This window comes from Drosophila sechellia, chromosome 2R, assembly GCF_004382195.2.
Source record: "Drosophila sechellia strain sech25 chromosome 2R, ASM438219v1, whole genome shotgun sequence".
NCBI classification, from domain to species: domain Eukaryota; kingdom Metazoa; phylum Arthropoda; class Insecta; order Diptera; family Drosophilidae; genus Drosophila; species Drosophila sechellia.
The window spans coordinates 5,606,229-5,626,934 of NC_045950.1; the positions used below are offsets into that span (position 1 = coordinate 5,606,229).

The 20,706-nt window shown below is 43.8% G+C and overlaps 3 protein-coding genes across 5 annotated transcripts in view; 1 reads left to right on the forward strand and 2 right to left on the reverse strand.

The window, feature by feature from the left end:
• The window catches only part of LOC6608341 (pneumococcal serine-rich repeat protein), a 70,311-nt gene extending 56,321 nt beyond the window's left edge, over positions 1-13,990 (reverse strand). Inside the window, exon 1 of one of the 2 annotated variants that reach the window (XM_032715370.1) lies at positions 13,828-13,990. The gene's annotated coding sequence lies outside the window, so the exon portion shown is untranslated. Of the gene's footprint in view, positions 1-12,304; positions 12,785-13,827 lie in introns of those variants that run through there. The other variant, XM_032715369.1, reaches the window with a different exon arrangement.
• An 814-nt stretch (positions 13,991-14,804) lies between these two features.
• On the forward strand, positions 14,805-19,722 carry LOC6608343 (probable multidrug resistance-associated protein lethal(2)03659). Its single transcript, XM_032715251.1, is given in 11 exon segments — positions 14,805-15,165; positions 15,300-15,363; positions 15,428-15,513; positions 15,579-15,887; positions 15,939-16,147; positions 16,204-17,628; positions 17,631-17,731; positions 17,781-18,241; positions 18,300-18,565; positions 18,628-19,557; positions 19,622-19,722. Coding segments are annotated over 11 exon segments (4,101 nt in total). The 5' UTR covers positions 14,805-14,933; the 3' UTR covers positions 19,640-19,722.
• Positions 19,716-20,592, reverse strand: LOC6608344 (dynein light chain 1, axonemal). Of its 2 annotated transcripts, none has more exons than XM_002033045.2 (3): positions 20,358-20,592; positions 20,182-20,293; positions 19,716-20,127 (listed from the first exon to the last, which is right to left on the reverse strand). In XM_002033045.2, the coding sequence occupies exons 1-3, from the start codon at positions 20,507-20,509 to the stop codon at positions 19,825-19,827; spliced, it is 567 nt and encodes a 188-aa protein (XP_002033081.1). In that variant the 5' UTR covers positions 20,510-20,592; the 3' UTR covers positions 19,716-19,824. The 2 variants fall into 2 exon arrangements, with proteins under 2 accessions (XP_002033081.1, XP_032571144.1); XM_032715253.1 differs by having other exon boundaries at positions 20,377-20,462.
• Positions 20,593-20,706: the final 114 nt, after the last annotated feature.

Sequence of the window (20,706 nt, forward strand, 5' to 3'; positions counted from 1 at the left end):
GGGCCCTAGGCCCGTGGGAAAATGGCAACGACAGGACTCCCTTGTGACCTCCAATGCGCTTTTTGCGGCCCTTCATTCCGAATGTATATGTATGCATACACACCGAATAAAGACCTACAATGGAAATGGATATTGTTTTCATTTCCGCAGTGCACAGTCACTGTTGCAATCTCAGTCGCATGCTCGAAAATGTCGACGCCAGCTGTGATGCAAATGGCACACAAAAGGGTCGCCACAATAGGCGCCATCAACAGCAGCAGGCCCATCATCTAAAAAATGATTAAATGCAAAGTAGAAGAAAATAATGCCCAACAATGCTCGTACACAACATGCAAAAGGCGGAGCAGCCCTGGAATCTAGAACACTAGCGTGTCGCGACTCTGGAAACCGTGAGGCAATCGCAATTAAACGATATGGTCGGGTAATAGAAAAAGTTGAAGACGCCAGTTTGCATAAATTTCAGTTAACAGGATCAAATACTTGGCCCAGACGCACACACTGGCACACTGAAAGAATACTTGATGAAAACGGATACTATTCATAGCAATCAGCGAGTTTTTGTCATAAATCGCCCCTCTCTGCGATTCTCACTGTTATAAGTGAGGAACGCGCTTCTTGGTTCTTGATTCTCATTTTCAAGGCAGCTGTTGCTGTTGTTGTTTTAATTTAATAAAGTGTGCCTTCTTCACTTTCTAGCTCTCAATATTCCCCATTATATTGTACAGCACACAAACAGACGAAAGTTAACATGCGACCTCAACGAAACTTGTATAAATAACCTGTGATGCAAACAAGAACAGAAATCGAATTACCTCAACTTGAGCCAGTCACACACAGGCATTCACCTTGATCCCATTGGGATTTGCCCGAAAATTGGCTTAAAGCCATTCACTGACCACCAAACAATTTCAATGAATCCAATCCTCAAAGTAAGAACGACAACAATAACAATTGTTATTAGTGCACAGCCTAAGCGTCTTATCTCTGGCCCAAACACAATATCCAACCAGCCAGGCGTGCAAACAATCTAGGCAAATGAAAGAGAGGCACTGCGTGCCGGGAAAAGAGAGGCAAGTATGTGTGTGGGCGATGGAAAAGGGGGCGGCAACGCAAACACACACACGCATAAATCCAAACAAAGACCACATGCCTTATGGCCAGGGCCACTCTTGCGGTACTACGATACTACGGGGCTGCCTCCTTCGTCTCAGGCGGTACGAAAATAAATCATCCGAGGACATAAAACGAAGCCAGGCAAAAATTATAACTGTTGCTGCCACTGCCGCAAAAGTAAATAACAGTTAACAGCGCCAACATCTGCTGTTGGTCGCGGCAGCGGAAAATTCAACAGTTGTGCAGAAGCAGAGGCAAAGGGCCCGCGACAGAGAGAGAGAGAGAGCGAGAGAGAGCTGTCTCTCTGCGCAGCTGCCACTTTCTGTTGGCCAACTTTTAGCATAAGCTGTTGGCACCGCTGTTAACGAGTCCTGCTTGTTGCTCGTTTGTTTGGTTGCTCTGCGTATTCACGGAATGTTTGCTCCTGATGATCTCCCTGCGGGTGTGTGTTTATAATGGGACATCTGAACTTTTTAGCCAAGCAGTTGACAGTTTTTTTTCCATTAGATTTATGTGATTGCATTCGGTAGCTTGTGCCAGCTAGCCGGGCCAACTTTCAGGGCTGCCGAGTTTGGTGTCAATGACAAGCCGAACAAATGCGTAATTGGCGACACACATTGCCGGGTTCCGAGTGGTTTGAATTTGCGTTTGAGTTTGCGAATGCGTTTATTTTATAACGGCACTCGAAAAGTTGGCACCAGGGAAATAAGGAAAACTTATTTTAATTTAGTCACAAACTAAATTTTCATGGCTTATAAAACGGTAAAATATATTTGGAAAGTGTTTGTTATTTAGATTATTTCATTAACTAGATTCCATCAAATAATAGATTTATATTAACGTTTTTGTATAGAAAGGTAATATTATTTGAGCCGAATAAAATCTATATAATGTTAAAATCGATTACTATTCCCAGTTATGTTACATAACGACTTATATTGCCAATTTAAGTTTTTTGGTTTTCTATAAAATTGTAAGTTAATTCATTCTATGTTTATTTGCAGCAATCATCCAATTTAGTTCTATAAAAATGTGAACACACGCAGAATTACAAGTAGAAATTCGCACTTTACACGCGTCCATGGCGTATACGTGATAATCAAGAGCATTTCGCATATTCCATTTTGGGCAACACCCAGCAAACGAATGGCCCAAAGTTCTACGCCCACCAGCTGCCGCATAAATACGTAATTGTTAATAATTTTACAGCACAATTACTCGGGTAGAAATCAAGAATGGAATAGCAAATGCAAATGGTTGGAGTTGCAGCCGGATGGAGTGGATTGAACAGACCAAAACTTGGAGCTGGCGAATACTTAAATTTAATCAACTTTCAGCTGCCCGGTGGCGTATACGCGATACTGGCAACTGGATAGTGGATACTGGATACTGCTGCTGATACCCCAAACTCTCGGCCGGGGGCGTTCAATTATTGACGCCCCTCTTCGCTGGCGGCCTTCGCACATTTTTTCGGTTCGCCAACCGATGCAGGCCAAACATAACAAAACGAGGGAAAGCTGTTCGGCAAATAAAACATGCACATGGCTTAAAACACATGACACCGAAACGAGAGACGTCGTTTCACAAGCTAAAACGGAAAAAAGACACGAAAATAAAGCTGAACACAGCAGGCGTTCTTTCCCACACCATCTCACCGTTCACTTTTCACTGGCACTGGCACGGTGCGACCTTTGAAATTAGAGTTCTGAGATGTGTACGTAAAGTTGGTGTGTCCGTGTGAGTGCGAGGACCAGAACAACACACATTCAAATGAGTCCTTGGCCGCAACGAGCTGCAGCAAAAAGGACCTCCCTGCCGCTGCACCGTGCATCAAGTGCAACTGCCGTTGCCCAGCAGCCATCACTGTGTCGGATAATTAGTGAAAACTGTCTGTGAAGAATGTCTGTCTGTCGCCATGTCCGTGGGTCCAACATCAGCATCCACAGCCGACGTGTATATTCGGTGGCACATCCACAACCACATACACATCCACATCCATGTCCATGTCCACGTGCATGTCCACGGCCCTGGCAATGGCAACAGCTGAAATTCAGAACATCTGAACATCTGAACATCAGAACGCCTGTGAAAAGTGAGAGTACCATGGGCAATATATAACCCATTTTACTTAACTTGTTTAATACTTCCGAACTGGGCACTATCAAATATAGATCTTATATAAGAAAGTTCTGAAATCCAAAGATACTAGAACTTGCCAGAAACACCATAGAGATATTTAAGATTTAAGCAGCTTAAGTGTATTATGTTACAATGCAATCTTTACAGATATATAAAGTTGCTAAATAGCTTTAGGTATAAAACATTTATTTGTTTTATATAAAAATATTTACTTTGAATGTCTTGTGCCTCAATGAAGTTATACTTGTTCTGTTTTTGGAGGCTGCCTATTTACATTTGCACACCTATACTAAACGCAATAGAGACCTTAACCAGCTCATCTGTTTTTCACTCGATTTCCCAGCAAGCAGCAAATGAAGTAATTTACATGCAGAAAACTGAATAATTGGATGGATGCCCTGCAATTATTCTGTGCCCGATCCCATGGTGTAGCATTGCCTTTTGTGGAGCGTCTGAAATGCAGGCTGACAGTTTTATGACACACAGGATCGTATGCATGCCTTTGTGACACCCTGGCCGTCGTTACTGCTGCAAGGAAACTCTGACAACTGTGGACACGGCCTCCTCTCAGCTCAGCTCTGCTCTGCTTTGCTTTCCTTTCCTTTCCTATCTCCTTTCTCATCTGCTGCTGATGTGCTGCATCAGCTCAAGTTCACCTATTCCCAAAGTGCTGGAGGGAATGGGGATCTCGAGTTTTGCGAACCGACCTTGAACCCTGGCCGCAACTCCAGAGGCTCACGTGGCGTATGAGTAATGTTTCGGCCAACGGGGAATTTCTGGCAACGGAATGCGTCGCGTCTTGTTTATTTGCCGAGGACAGGTCGCAACGCTCGTATTTATAGAGCTTTCAAAAATACATCAGCCACATCGACTGGCCGGTGATTCGGCCTTTTTCAGCCGTCGAGATCGCACAAATCAAACTATCAAATGGAGATTCTTGTTTTTCGGCATCGGGGTTGATATAAACACACGATTCGAACTAAATATTTACACGTCGCTGGCTGTTTTCATTCGGTGTTTGTTTGCCAACCCGTCCTCCGCTCCTTCGACCACATTTCCTTTGTGTTCCGTTCCGTTCCGCTTTGCTCGACTCCGTCCGGTTTCAGTTCGATTGGTTGCGGCATTGTGCGTTTGGCATTTTTATGAATGACCCACGGCTCCGGACTCCGCAGCAAATTCCATTGTCTAGCCAACAACAACGGACGGGGCGAAAGCAATTAAATATATACCTCCTACTTTTCCGGAACATTTTTCTGTTTAATTTACCCGCTGTCGTACGAGATGTACGCAGCGAATACAACCAGATTAAAGGGAAATGGTCAAATATTGCGTATACGCATGAAAGCCCACATAATTGGTAGCCCGCTGCCCTTGTCCGTTGAAACAGAAAGGTCGGCGGAGGAAAAACAGAAAATAATGGAACTCGCTTTCCATTAATTTTCAGTGAAAGTCATGAGTACCTTCGATTGCGAATGCCCTCAGCATTTGCTTGGGTCCATCGATTATATAATGAGTTGGTGTTAGGTAACAGTGAATTTTTAATTGGATCGCTTCCTTTCTAACTGATTTAACTTAAAAGCATTTCAAACACTTACGAAGACTAGATATTATATCTTCTTGCCCAGTAAAATTGATTCCAATGTTTTTATCCAAAACTATATAAGCTATATAAGCTGTTACCACAAATTAACACTTAATCCTTTAGATAAATTAAAGAGCACACTTGTATGTATGCGCAAAGTTCCCACAAAGTGAAACAAATTCCTAGAACTACGAAACCCCATGTGCCCCACTAATCCTTCGCTCTGTAAATGATCTGCAAATATCTGCTGGAACTGGAAAATAATCCTAGTCCCATGCTCACAGCATTTCTGGCTAACGGTGCCATTTTCTATAAGCCCTGAAATATGGGGCAATCATTTTTATTGACTCTACGAGGGCAAGATACTTTCGGCTCGGGGAAAAAGTTGCACTGCAGTATTTATATTGTTGTTTTAAAATTGGCCCTTGTTGCTGGCGCTGCTTTGGCTGTTATTGTGCCATTGGTGTTGGTAATGGCGCCACATTTGTTCACGCTCCCAAACCAAACAGGAAGCAGCAAGAGAGGGGAAAATGGGGGGAATGTGGAAAAGCGGTGGGGCAGCACTCAAATGACAATCGATTTGCGAACGCAAAGAGCGTAAATACAAATCAAATATGCATTACACAATTGGCCTGGCCAGGATTGGTTGTTGTGGCCGAACTGGTCGGGCTGGCCGGACCTTGGCCCGTACTTCAAGTGGAGTCCACTGAAAGTTTCCCCTTTTCCGCCCTTGTGTCCCAGAAAACTTTTCACCACTCTCCATTGCTGTTGGCTTGTTTTTTCGCTTTTTTTGCTGCTTGCGAAGCATTTTCCCATGTTTTACTTGCGGGTAATGCCCAAACACTTGTAAATTTAATGGTCCCGGCTATGAAGCAACATTTTCGACTTGGCCCCGCGAACGGAAAACAGAAGAATTAGGCGCTGGCAACATCTGCGATGGAAACTTTCTCACGCATTTTTAGTACTATTTAATTGCTGGCATTTAGCGGTCCTTGGAAAGGGGGGGATAGGTGGTGGTGTGTGGGTGTATGGGCGCCTTTACTCCGCGCTAAGCTATTAATTAGAACGCTCATACACAGACACACACATACAGACACACACTCACCGCGAAGCTGGCGAAATTTATAGCTTTTTATCGCTGCAACAAGTTTATCTCGTCTTCCTGCTAACGGATGCTCATTACGACCCCGGCCGGGATAAATGGGCAAATGGTTGAATGGCTGGATGGATGGATGGATGATGGCTAATGAAACCCTGTGACTTCCCCCACAGCCACATACCCAGCTACCGATATCCTGCTGGCAGTGCATAAAAATACTCAGTGATTCCAGCGAGTAAACAAAATTTTTTTCGCCCTGATTCAACGCACTGCGAATAATTGTGAGGCGATCAAAAACAAGCAGTAATTGAGCGAATTCCGGGGAATCACCCTTTTGGTGGAATAAACTGCATTGGCAATTATGAAGTGCAACTTTCGTACAATTTCAGGTTACGAACAGGTGAAAATAAAATGGCCAATTTGACTTTCAATTGGCTGAAATCGGCTTTTGCTAACTGCTATTCCTGCTGAAAGGCAATCAAATGTCATTAGCTTATAAGTTATTCATTTATATCTGCCATTGCTCTCTTCCTTATCTAATAAAATTTATTTTGGAATTTTTTATGGACATATTTTATGTATTAAATATTCAATTCCGTCAGCAGTAACCATGATTACTGAATAAAAGTTATGGCCAAATGGTCAATGGAAACTTTAGAGAGAAAAACATGTGGGTAATATAAATCACTCTAGATATTACGATTTAATATCACAAAGACGTTATATCATTTATGGGAAATACAATTAAATTTCTTCACTTCATATCAATAAAGATTTAATTGCTTTATTTGCCATCAAGCGAAAGTCAGATCTATATTCATTCGGTTTTGAGTTACCAACTTCCCAGTCGGTGACAATCGAGGTAGGAATCTCATATCGATCGGAGTATAGACGGAACTTGGCCACTCACCCTGCGCTTGGAATCCAATTTTAGCATTTCGATTTAGCCTCGCACTTGCTGCTAGCTGAAAGTGGCATTTATTAAGGCCAACACCCCATGAGCTACAAAAATACGAATGCTTGGCGTAAGGATAACGTTTGTGAGCACGACCTAAGCTTAACTAAGCAGCATGCAGTCGTATCTGTGGGCCATGTTTGCTTATAAGTATGTATGTTTTTTATTTATGTTTATGTGAGCTGCGTCTTGTTGCAGGCAAAAATGTGAGGAGTGGTGAGGGGTGACGGGGGAAGGGGTCACACGAGAAGTCGGCATCAGTTACCCAACAAACCGAGCCATGGGGCGAAACAGCTTATCCTTGAGATATAAACTGACATTTAAGCAACTCAGCCGTATGCATAGCACTCACATAAGCACAAGCTCACACGCAGACACGTGCACAAAAGGCAAACACACACACACACACAACACACACACTAACAGATGCCGCCGTAACCTTGCAGCACGCGTTTCCACCAAAGGAATACCCCGCCTTCGCTGTGCCACGCCCCTCATCGTCCCACTTTTCAGTCAATTGCATTGATGGGAAAAAATGTGTTAGACTAACAAAAGTGGAGGGAAATGGAATAGTTTATTTGACACTTTAATCCTGAATTACGTGCCACAGATTAGCGCATGGTGGAAAATCAACATCAAAATCCCCAGGTGAAAAAGATCGAGCAATTAAATTAAATTGCATTTATGCACGCTGCTCACACGCCACACAAGTACAACTCACACGGACACACACACGCACCCACTCACCCAGTCAGACAGAACACGTGTCGTATGAGCAATCCTTTTGTCTTTGCACTCGCTTTGTTATTGCTGTTGCGTTGGCTGTGTGCGTTTTTATTGAAATTAAATTGTTCGTGTTAAATTTCACCGCCACAAATTGTTGGCCTGCATGTGTCTGCGTGCTTGGGCGCAAATGTCTGTGTGTGTGTGTCAGTTCCTGCTGCCACGTTGCACGTTAGTCAATGTCATGTTGGCCCACACTTTTCGCACTCAGGCAAACACGAAACTGTAATTTTTTCGATTCGGAATATTTCAATGCAAAAAGGCTAAAATATGTGTGAATTTTTTGTTCGCTCTTCCACTGAAAGCCAGGATATGTAAATGCAAGTGTGGTGAAATAAATCATTATCTAAAATTATATTATTCTCTTGCATAAGGCATAAAAATTTTAAATTAACTGGTATACCCCTGCTTTCAAAGCATTGTATGTGCATACATGATTGTTTGTTTATTTTTTTTTTTTTATTCTAAATTCAATTAAAAAAAACTTTGCCATATTGTATTTTTTTCAGTGCATCACTGGTTGCCCCAGTCTCATACACGCACTTCAACACAGCTATGTCAATTTGTGGTTTGTTGTCTCTCCGCCTAGCTGGCACGGAAAATTGTTGGCCGTGCCACGCGGCGTATGAGCAACATTGGTGGGGCACTTGGAAAGTCAGCTGCACATACAAATATGCATATGCTGCAGGCACTTGCAGGTGCATGACAATTACTTTGCAGGCCCGCTGGTGCAACAGTTGCATTCCCCAGCTGTCTAAAACTTGCGACCTGTTAAACACCTTTTGCGAACTTTTCGCCATTCTGCAGCGAGAATTCTTTTGCCCATCTTTGTGAATCCTTAATGCCTAAATTCTGGCAGTTGACTTACTCGCTTTTGCTGAGGATTCAGCTGCCGGACTTAAGACAAACCTGCTGAAAGTGGGTCAGGCCAGAATAGTTCATTTTAATTTCAGCAGAGAAACATCAAATGGCGCCCGGCTTTATCCTTGGCATATCCCAAACTAAGCCATGAGAGAGAATATTTATTAGGCTATGCCAAACTTTAACAATTTATTAAAATTCAGTCGAAACGAATCTTATTATACTTTTCTCGAGGTAGCAAAAACTTTTGCCTCTATTTTGGTAATTAATTTTCTTCAATGCCTGCTTTGAAAAATATGTATCTACGCTTTTGATAAGTTAAGTGCAAAGAAAACTTTACTTCATGAAGGGAAACTATTTAAGCTGTAACTTTCAGTAAATTATTAAACAAGTAAATCAAAAACAATTATGTACTAAATCACACTTTCTTCATTGAAATAAACACTATAATCGTTTGATTTGCAAGTTTTGCACTGTTATTTAAGCCAACAATTTTATCCAATGGGTGCTGCCAAAGTTAATTAATATGGTCTGAATTTCACTCGTTGCATTCCGCTTGTATTTGACTTTATCAAATGCAAATGCTGGTGTTGATTTAGTTTAATTGGAATTTCCCCATCCGAGTAGTTCAAATATCGAGCGCACTTTAAAGTGAAACTTAAGTCGTGTTAGTTTGATTAAATGTTTGCTTAAATTGTGGCCCAAATGGTTTCTTTTTTGCCTTTTTTGTCTGGCTGCAAGGGTTGGCTTCAAGGGTTTCGTTGCTGAAGCTGCCATCCTTGTTAATGCTAATTGCATTTTGTCTGCCAACCTGCTCGGAGCAAATGGAATTACGGAAAATAGTTGCCGAAGACAAGAGGCAGCCAGCTGGTTGGCAAGGCCAACCCGCAAACCGCATTCAAGCCACAGAATGGCTGGCTAATTCAATACTGCACAATTTGCTGTTCATTTTAGCCTAGTTTTCTGTGATTCTTTTTTTTTAATTTTACATGTAATCGGTGGGAGGAGAGGGGTAAAGATCAATAGAGGTCATGCCGCAATTTGCATTGAATATGCTATGATTTGATACGCTCATGATTTATGGCCAGTTTATTCTGCATAAGGTATCCGCCGAGCTCATCAATTAGGCACGACAAGTGCGCATGTAAAATACGGATCGAAATGTCAATGCCGATGTATTGTTCAAAAATCGGTCAGCTGGGATATGTGCGAGGTTAGCATGCTTAATATGGCCCAAAGGTTTGAAAATACTTGATAAATGGCGCCGCGACAAAACGCACAAGTATATCGATGATTTAGGACTCCGAACGCCATTGTTCCAGCCAAGAGATGCGAATTTTTGGCCATATACTATACTGAGCTATATGTACATATGTATTATTTATCCCGCCAACACAACAGCGTGCTGCCAAGTACATACCTCATATACATCTGTATGTACTCGTACATTCCGCCGCAGCCTGGGCAAACATCTGCCGTATTCTCATCCAGAACCGGGCCGAAAAAAATAATATTGAGGCAGTGCTCGGTCAGGCGCAGAAACACACACACAATGCCACGAATATGCGCATATAAATATTAAGGCTTTTTGATGGGTGCACAGGAAGCCTATGCACAGATTTGCGAAAGAAAGTTTCAAATGAGTTTCCATTGAAACGCCCTAATGCCAAATTAAGCCAAAATCCAGCATCGGGTTTATGCGGCAGAAAATGAGACGTCAGACATGTCCCATGCATACATATCACACACACACACACACACTCATATTCAGTGGAAAGGAAAAAATTCGGAGGGAAAGTTCTGCCGGAGCCACCGAAAAAATGGCCAACAAAAGGAACAGAAAACAGTTTATAATGAACGAGCCAAAAGCTTAGGCATCATTGCCAAGAGTTTCAACTTTTTTGTGATATTACCCATACGACATGTTGGCTTCCAATCACTTTCTAGCTAAATCGGAGAGATTGATGTTCCAAAGCTGATGCCAAAAAACCAGTGCAGCTGGAAGAAGGCAATACCCCGAAAGATTTGTTCAATGCTACTCTACACTCAGTGTTCATTTCGGGTAATCTACGCTTTGGCATCTGATGCTAAAAGTTTTAATGATGTGTCAGCTTCAGATAGCTAGATAGATAGATATATGGCGACAGAGTTTGGAAGGGTTGGTCAGCTGCGATAAAGTGCTTCCAGTTGGCCCAATGAGCAAGTTAAAAACGCGTGAAATACCCGCCACAAAGGGAAACGTAAATTTACCATTACCCAGATTTCTTTATTTATTTGTATCCCTCTAATTCCTCTTAAGCTGAACTTCTTCCCACGTACAAACTTCAGCTTTGGGCAGCCAGGGGACAAAATCGAGGCCAAAATCCAGGAATTTCGGTCGAATGGGAATCGATGGGTAAATATAAGTATTTCGTGGCCCCGTTTTCCTTGCCCACTCTCCGCTGCTTTGGTATTTCGATGTATTGTATAAATACCTTAATCAAATTTCACTTCAAAGACATGGAATTTCTGCTGTTTGTGCTGCTTACAAAACTCTGTTTACATATGGCTCGTACATAAATGTACGCACACATGGCTTTGTTTATAGATCGGGCCTGTTGTCTGACAATTAATTGTGCATTCATTTTAATTAAGGTCCGTTCCTCTCGGGCCCAGATAAATGGCTAATTGTGTGGAAGGATTGCTGCGCCAGCTGAGGAATTTTTCAATTAGCAAATGACATTGGCATCGATTCTCGTCACTTTGCGACACCAAAATGAACTTAGCAGGCCTGGCCAGCTTATGATTTATCCTTATCTGCGGCATACTTTGGGGCGCTCCTCCACGCACACACGCGACACTCACACGCTAGCTGGGCAGCGGCAACAGCTTCAACTTGTTGACGTTGGCTCCCAGCCTGCCAGGATCCAGCATTCCAGCATCTCGGCAAGTGGTGGGCGTAAAGGACGAAAAAAATAAAATCACCAGGCAAAGGGAGCCAGCAAATTGTTGAATGTACATGTACACTCCGTATCTGTGTGGGCGAATTTGTGTTACAGTGCGGCAACCCTAATTTGAACTTTCGAAGTTGAACTTTTGAAAGGTTGACTTTCTGAGTATTTTGTTAATGGAGGAAATTGGGGAAGCTCTGCCGATTAGATTGCAGAAATGCACTTAATGATATTATAAAATTCAAAAGTATATATAAAAATAGTACCTAGCAGATGTATTTATTACATTAAAGATTGTTAGAATTATTATAAGCTAACCACCCACTGTTAGGTAAATTGTCCCAGCTTAAGAGTACTTAAAGTTATACACACTTCCAAGTTGGGAGTTGCAGATATATGAAGTTGTCCTGTATTTTTTTTTCGCTTTCGCTCTACATACAAGCACCAATACAGGCACGCAGACACACGGACGCGGAGACTCGAGTGTTGGACTAACTGTTTTGCGGCATGCCAGAACCGAAAAGAGCGAGAGGGAGGGATGTGGCAAGGGGGCGGAAGAGGCGCAGTGAAGACTGGAATGGAGGGAACGGAACGACCGGAGGACGAGAACGACAGAAAGAATACCGGAACGAAACAGGCCTGGTCCTGCTGAAACGTTAAAGAGCAAATAAATGTCTCGCAGCAAACAAACGAAAAAGATGAGTCGGTCAGAGGGAAGAGAAGAGGAAGAGGGGCGAGAGAAGCAAGAACGGAGAAAGTGGAGAGGGGAGAGAGGGAGCAGACGGAGCCGCAGAACTCCACACGCACACAAGGATGCTGCCCGAAACACGCTTGCTTATTACCGTTACATTCGGGGACTACTCCAAGTGAGGAGAGCGGACGAGAAAGGGACGCGGAGAGTCTCCTTTGTACTGCCCTTGTCGAATTTTATGTTGTTAATTTTCGTTTCATCCGAAATTTGATTGTTTTTATTCAATTGTAGGCTGCTCCACTTTCTTTTTTATCGACTCTCTGGACTCTTCACCATACTCTTGTTTTAATTTACACTTTTTCCACTAACTTGTGCTGCCTTTCTTCGGCTGTTTATGTATAATTATTTATTTAATTTTTTTCTTTAACACACGTTTTTTTTATTTATTTGTTAGCTCGGCACGCTGTTGAATCTTTTATGAGCCAACCAACATCAGCACACACTCACACCAACACGATGTCTTTTTTCCCGTTGCTTATTTTTCTTCTTTTGTGGTATGGCTCGGAAAAACCTCCGTTAACCGACGACGACGTGTCCACTGATGGAAATCTCGCCCAACACTGAGTTACCCTTGGCATCAGTTCTGCCCTCTGCCCGCGTCGCTGCCGCCGTCGACGACGCTGCCCGCCTAACAGCCTCTGCTAAGCTAACACTATAGGTCAGTGCTAATAACAGAGACACCTGCATCGCACTCGGCCAATCTGGCTAGCCTTAGTCTGTTATTTATACGCTGTTGCATATTTGAAGCATCTGTTTTCTATCGCAACTTTGTTGCTGCTCTACGCATGTGTGTGGGTGCGAACGGGTGTTAGTGGTGGTGGGTGTAAGTGTAAGTGTGAGTGGGTGGTTGGGCGCACTCCGTTTACGAGCCACGCTCCTAAGTAGTCTGTAGTTTTTCTGCGTACACATTGAGAAAAACCATATATGGCGGATGTGCAATTTTTTGCAGACATTACGCACATTTATTTAAATCGCAAATGGTTCTCAATCAACAATGGCCAATTTAAATTTCAACATTTCGGTAATTATTTAAGGAACACTTAGTAATGGCATGGTGTATTAAACAACTAAATAGAGATACGCTTACTTAGAAGGAGCAGACTATGCTGTTTGTTAACTTACTTAAATTAAATAAATTTCACTTCGTGTTTATTTTATTATTCCCCTTTTTTGCGGTGTGTTCGGTGTGTTTTTGGTTTGTTGAGAGCACATTTTATGGTTCTGCTTCCGCTGCCCAAGCGGAAAACTCTTACTTTATGCCAAGCGTTCCGGGCATTATAATAGACGGACACTCTTCTTCTGCCTGCTCTGCACTCCTAGTGCTTTACGTTTATTTTAAAGGCCTATAGAAAAATTGTACATTAAATACACACGAAGAGGGAACACATGTTGCCGAGAAATTGGGGCCCAAAAAATGGAAGCCCACCAAAATTGGCCGATTCGCGTAGCCTCCAAAAGGCTGTTGTTGTTTTTCGTTGTGCTGTGTGCGTAAAAACATGTAAATATACACACGTACATTTGTACATACAAACGTATGTAGATATATACAAGCTAATCGCGGGCCCAAAGTATCCTGGGAATACATCAGCATTTACATCCTAAACATCCATTTACCTAAACACACTTGTATTTGCGTTTCATTTGAAGAGCACGCGCCATTTAATTTGGCATATTACATCTTGGAGGCACCGAAACTTGAGACGAGCCTAAGCTGTATTTAATTCGATGCCCGACTAGCACGTTATTAATATCCGATCCGTGGCCGATTCAGCAATCTCACCGCAACAGCTGCGAACGCTTTGAGCCTCGAACTGCGACTGAAATTGAAAGTGAGTGGGCGGGGAACTTAACATTTCATTTTAACAGCAGCAGGAGGATTGGCATCAGCAACGGCAATGCGGCAGCAAGTGGGCGGAAAGCCTTGGGAGCCCCGTTAACAGAGCGCTAACAGCTGCTGGCCCAAAAGTTGGCCAATAGGTCAGTTACACTGCAGTGGCCAGAACTCAGAAACTGCCATTTGACGCAGCCTCGGCCAACTTCGCTGTTAAATATTAACAAATCCATAAACGTACACTGAGCTAAAAAGCAGGGACTTCATTTTGAATTGAATTCACGGACTTGCGCTGTAAACTACGCGCAAGAGACGCCGTCCAAACTAATGATAAGCAACCATAAACATAAGCATAAAACACGTTGACTATCTAATACCATTTTTATGCACCCATGTGGTTCCTCATGCACCTCGCCATGGCTCTAACAGATCTAGACGTTTATACGGACGGAGAACACGCAAACATATGTAGTTAGATCAGTGACCATCAAAATTTATTATATGAACATTGGCTTGGCTCTATGCTGATAAAGTTGTTAGCGTTTGGGTTTAAAAACAAGAACAATTACAAGAACAATGCTTGGGAATTGTGTGCGAACAAGATAGCGCTCTTTCTCTCTCTCTCTCTCTCTCTCTCTGGCTTTTGAATTCGAGTTCATGATAGCTTGAAGGCAGCTCCACCTAAAGATTAGTGTTTCTTCACTTTTCAAGGTGTTTGGTAGAAATTTGTGTTTCTTACAGCACCATCATCTAATCAAATCTGAGTCGAGTGCAAACTGGTTTTATTTTATCATAGACATAACTGAAAGGGTATATAAACATAAGCTTGCTGAGTATGTCTTCATGTGAACAGTCTTAAAAGAAATTTAAATACTTTGACGAACCAAATATGGAAAACCATTCTTTTTCGGAATCAAAATTCGATTTAGATTCAGGAAGAGAGAATACATCAACTAAAGAATCTTCACTTCTGGAGAACCGTAGCAGAGATGAATCTCTATTACCTAGCAATCCTCCGCCTCTTATATGCCGAAAATGCTTCGAGCTTGGACACCAAACCGAAAACTGCAAACAAGAACGTACAGTCTGCTCAAAAGTTAATTCTGCTCAGAATGAAAAGGGTAAGAATACAAGTTTTGGTTCAGCTGAAAGTTAACTTTGTTCAGAAACATTAACACAACCAAAACTGATATTAAATCTTCTAATTTATCCATACAGAATTATTCCTTTAATATTTTATTTTTTTTTACGACAGATGGAGAAGTCCTTCCGGAAAATCCCCGAGAGCGATCGAATTTTATATCGTCATTATGCTTTTGGTAAGTAATTTACTTATAAATCATATAATTTTTAGACCTTTTGACACTTGTTTAATAAAAACAGGTATACCATACCTATATTTCGTAAGGGTTGCAAGAAAACATTGGACTCAACGGATCTTTATAGACCCTTGGAGGAGCAAAAGTCGGGTAAGAAGTAATATTCAATATTATTATTAGTAAAACATTTATGTTGACTAATGCAATCGTTGTAGATATACTTGGCAACAAGTTGTGTGCCTCTTGGGAGCGAGAATTAAAAAATGACCGAGGAACCCCAAGCCTCCTCAGAGCTCTGCTGCGGGTTTTTGGCTGGCAAATGGGATTCCCTGGCCTGGCAATTTTCCTTGTGGAACTGGGACTACGCACTCTGCAGCCCATCTTCTTGGTGAAGCTCATATCGTACTTTTCTGGGGACCCAGACGCTGCCAATGCGGGATTTCACTATGCAGTAACTCAGATCGCAACCAGTGCCCTTAGTGTGATGATTTTTACTCCAACCATGTTCGGCATCCATCATGTGTGTGAGTCTTCAGTCTATGTAAATTGATATTTTGTACTGATACTTCTTCAAGGCTTTAAGATGCGGGTGGCCATGGGCAGCATGATCTTCCGGAAGGCGCTGCGTCTGACCAAGGGGGCACTGGGCGACACTACATCCGGCCATGTGGTCAATCTGATTTCCAACGACATTCCGCGCCTGGACAGCGCACTCTACTTCGTTCACTATCTGTGGGTGGGGCCGCTTCAAGTTCTGGTCATCACATACCTGATGTATCAGGAGGTGAGCAGATCCCCGTTCCCCAGCAACTGATAACATCCATAACATTTCCCCTGCAGATTGGTATCTCCGCCGTATTCGGGGTGCTGTTCATGCTGCTCTTCATGCCAATACATTTGTATCTGGGTACGATGACCTCTGCGCTCCAACTGAAGGCAGCCGAACGGACGGACAATCGGATTCGGATGGTGAATGAAATAATCTCCGCCATTCAGGTGCTGAAAATGTACGCCTGGGAGCAGCCGTTTGAGCAGATGGTCACCCAGGCTCGCGAGAAGGAGATGAACACTATTCGCCAAGGACAATACATAACAGGATTTGGTTTCGCCTGCAGAATCGTCCTCTCACGAGTGGCCATCTTCCTCAGCTTGGTTGGCTACGTGATCTTGGGAAAGGTTTTCACGCCGGAAATCGCCTTTATGATAACAGCCTACTACAACGTACTGCTGGCCGCCATGTCCATATATGTACCTTCCGCTATCATCCAGACTGCCCAATTCCTGACCTCCATCAGACGCGTGGAGCAGTTTATGCAGTCTGAAGAGCTGAGTAGTTCGGACAAAAGTGAAGGTCCGTTCAAGGATACGGTAGCTGATCCACCATACATTCTTCTGGAATCAGCTATCTCCATACGAGACTTGAAGGCCAAATGGGATCCCAATTCACCAGACTACACGCTTAGTGGGATTAACCTACAGATTAAACCCGGCAGTGTGGTGGCCGTAATCGGACTGACTGGGTCTGGAAAATCTAGTCTCATCCAGGCTATTCTCGGCGAGCTGAAAGCGGAGTCCGGTCAGTTGAAAGTAAATGGCTCCTTGTCTTACTCCTCCCAGGAGGCGTGGCTCTTCTCCGGCACTGTCCGCCAGAATATCCTATTTGGCCAACCGATGGACAGCCAGCGGTACGAAGAGGTAGTAAAGAAGTGCGCCCTGGAGCGGGATTTCGATCTGCTTCCCTTAAGGGATCATACTATAGTTGGAGAGCGCGGAGCATCCCTGTCGGGTGGGCAGAGGGCCAGGATCAGTTTGGCGAGAAGTGTATATCGGAAGGCGTCCATCTACCTCCTGGATGATCCACTGAGCGCAGTAGACGCCAGCGTAGCACGTCATCTATTCAAGCAGTGCGTACGAGGCCATCTGCGCGGAAGCACCGTAGTTCTGGTTACCCACCAAGAGCAGTTCCTTCAGCACGTCGATCAGATTGTCATCTTCGCGAATGGACAAATCAAAGCTGTGGGCGACTATGAGTCGCTACTCAAAACGGGCCTTATCACTAGTCTGGGAAGTCTATCAAAGACAGATAATCACGAGGAGCAGGAACCATCGAAACTTAGTTGCCCCGACAATAAAAACGAAATCACTCCCATCGAAGAAAACTACGAGCAGACCGTCGGAGGTTCCAACTCGGGAAAGGAGCACGTGGAGCGCCTGGAATCAGGTGGCATCAGTCCGGCCTTGTACAGGAAGTACTTCCAGGCGGGAGGATTGTACTTCCAGGTGGATTGGTGGCTTTCCTTGTCATGCTGAGCAGCTCTGTGTTGGCCCAGGTGGCTGTCACTGGAGGTGACTACTTTCTTAGTTATTGGTAAGTTGCTATGACAAGCCTGATTAAGCCTAATCCTTATATTTTATAGGGTCAAAAAGGAGGGCTCTTATACTGCCCAAGGCGAAATGGAGAATGTGGACTCGAAAAGCATGGACTTATACAAATACACACTGATCATAATATTGGCCGTTATCATGAATTTGTCGTCGTCGATTCTGTTATTTAATATCGCCAAAAAAGCATCTATTCGATTGCACAACACCATATTCAAAAGGGTTACTCGAGCTACCATGCATTTCTTTAGCATTAATAAGCATGGAAGCATTCTAAACCGCTTTACCAAGGACATGAGCCAAGTAGACGAGGTCCTTCCCGTGGTCCTGGTGGATGTGATGCAGATTGCGCTTTGGCTAGCCGGAATACTGATCGTTATAGCCAATGTCAACCCGCTGCTGTTGGTTCCAACACTCATACTGTCCGTAATTTTCTATCATCTGCGCAACTTATATCTGAAAACCTCGAGGGACTTGAAGCGCGTAGAAGCTAAAAGTACGAATTCCTTACATTGAATGCATTCAGTATTAATATAAACTTGGTATTTGCACAGATCGATCTCCAGTTTACTCGCATTTGGCTGCTTCACTGAACGGACTAACCACCATCCGAGCCCAGGATGCCCAGCGCGTTCTGGAGAAGGAGTTCGATAGCTACCAGGATGCGCACAGCTCCGCATTTTTCATGTACATAAGTACCTCGAAGGCATTTGGTTATAGCATGAACTGCATATGTGTGATCTACATATCGATCATAACGCTCAGTTTCTTTGCCTTTCCTCCGGGCAACGGAGCTGATGTGGGTCTGCTCATAACACAGGTGAGCGAGCCATCACACAAATGTAGTCACTATCACCTGTCAGTCTCTTTGGTTACCCACAGGCCATGGTACTGATCGACATGGTTCAGTGGGGAGTGCGTCAAACCGCCGAGCTGGAGAACACCATGACAGCCGTGGAAAGAGTGGTCGAGTATGAGAGCATTGAGCCGGAAGGGATGTTAGAAGCGACGGACGACAAGAAGCCACCCAAGACTTGGCCAGAACAGGGAGAGATCGTCTTTGAGGAACTAAGCCTTCGCTACACACCAGATGCGAAGGCGGAGAATGTGCTCAAGTCCCTCAGTTTCGTTATACAACCCAGGGAAAAAGTAGGCATAGTGGGTCGAACTGGGGCGGGTAAATCCTCGCTCATTAACGCCCTCTTCCGGCTCTCCTACACCGATGGATCCGTGCTTATAGACACGAGGGACACACGACAGATGGGTCTGCACGATCTGCGCCGCCAGATCTCGATTATACCCCAAGAGCCCGTGCTGTTCTCGGGTACCATGCGATACAACTTGGATCCCTTCGACGAGTACAGCGATGAGAAGCTGTGGGGCTGCCTGGAGGAGGTGAAGCTGAAGGATGTGGTGTCGGATCTGCCCGATGGCCTGGCCAGCAAAATCAGCGAGGGTGGAACCAATTTCAGTGTGGGTCAGCGCCAGTTGGTCTGCCTGGCCAGAGCAATTCTGCGAGAGAATCGCATCCTTGTGATGGACGAGGCCACGGCCAATGTGGATCTCCAAACGGATGGCCTCATCCAAGCAACCATTCGCAGCAAGTTCAGGGATTGCACTGTTCTGACCATAGCCCATCGATTGCACACCATCATCGATTCCGACAAGGTGATGGTTATGGACGCTGGCCGTGTTGTGGAGTTTGGATCGCCTTATGAACTGTTGACCAAATCGGACTCCAAGGTGTTTCACAACTTGGTCAATCAGTCTGGTCGAGCCACCTACGAGGGATTGCTGAAAATCGCCCAAGAGGTTAGAATCGATTAGTATTCTCTAAAAATAAATCCATTAATGAATACTAAACAATTCATTTCAGACATTTGAATCCTCCTAAGGCCGCAATACTTACTAGTCCAACTGACCAGTTACATAAACTAATATTTAAAATAAAAGTTTAAATTCTAAACTGATTTTTCAGATAGTATATGTTTTATTTACCTTTCACTATTTTTCAGTTTATTTTTTGTTTTTTGCTATGAAAATTCGCATGGAAAACCAAATCTCTCTAGCGTATATACCTTAAAGCTGCGGCTCCTCGTTGAGCACGACTGGTTCTCCGTCCAGTTTGCGGATGGTGGGCAGCCTCTTGATGCACTCCGCCCGCCACGTGGGCTCGTCCAATCCCTCGGATAGGGGATTGCCCACCACCACTAGATCTTCGAGAGATTCGATCTCGGCCAGGCGATTGAATTCCGACCAGTCCTTGATCAAATTGTTGCTTATATAGAGCACCTTTAGGCATTTCAGACCAGTCAAGCCCTTAATTTTCTCGATTAGATTGTAGCTGAGCCAAAGCTCCTCCAGAGTTTCAGCCACCGCCTCCTACATAAGAGAAGCAAATGAAATCGCAAAGGAAACTATCTTATTCGTCCTTACCAGTCCGGATATCTGCTTAATGTAGTTTCGTGATAGGGACAAAACCTTGAGGCACTTCATGCCCGATAAGCCGAATATCTTCTCAATCATATTCGTGGACATACTGATTCTTCTGAAGGGGAAAGAGAAAAGAAGGAGTCTTTTTCCTCAAAGAACTAGAGAACTTTTAAGCTCACTCGCACTGCACCAGCGTACCCAATGTGCTGTCCATTTTCTCGATGGGTGGCCACTGGAACTGCAGATCAATAACCTTGGCAGTCAGGGAATTTTGCTGCTCCCGCTCCTCCCAGCGCTTCAGAGCCTCCTTAATTGTGGTGGCTTTGGACATGTTGCTGTGCCGAACAACTTTTACTCATTGGACAAGAAAATTGGTAAAAACCAAACAAACTTCCACGTTGCCAAGGTGAAGCAAGAAACGAGCACATATCTATAGGGGTAAACTTTGTTTATGCTGAACACAATAGTAATGCACATGCTATTCAGGTGTTCACCTCTTTATATAAACTTTTCCAAAAGTCAAGGCTC

Excerpts from the sequence above, each read along its gene's own strand:
- LOC6608344 (XM_002033045.2), bottom strand. The coding sequence starts at position 20,509 with ATGTCCAAAGCCACCACAATTAAGGAGGCTCTGAAGCGCTGGGAGGAG. Across the intron at positions 20,294-20,357 it reads GGTACGCTGGTGCAGTGCGA|AAGAATCAGTATGTCCACGA; the intron begins GTGAGCTTAAAA and ends TTTCCCCTTCAG. Across the intron at positions 20,128-20,181 it reads TTAAGCAGATATCCGGACTG|GAGGCGGTGGCTGAAACTCT; the intron begins GTAAGGACGAAT and ends TCTCTTATGTAG.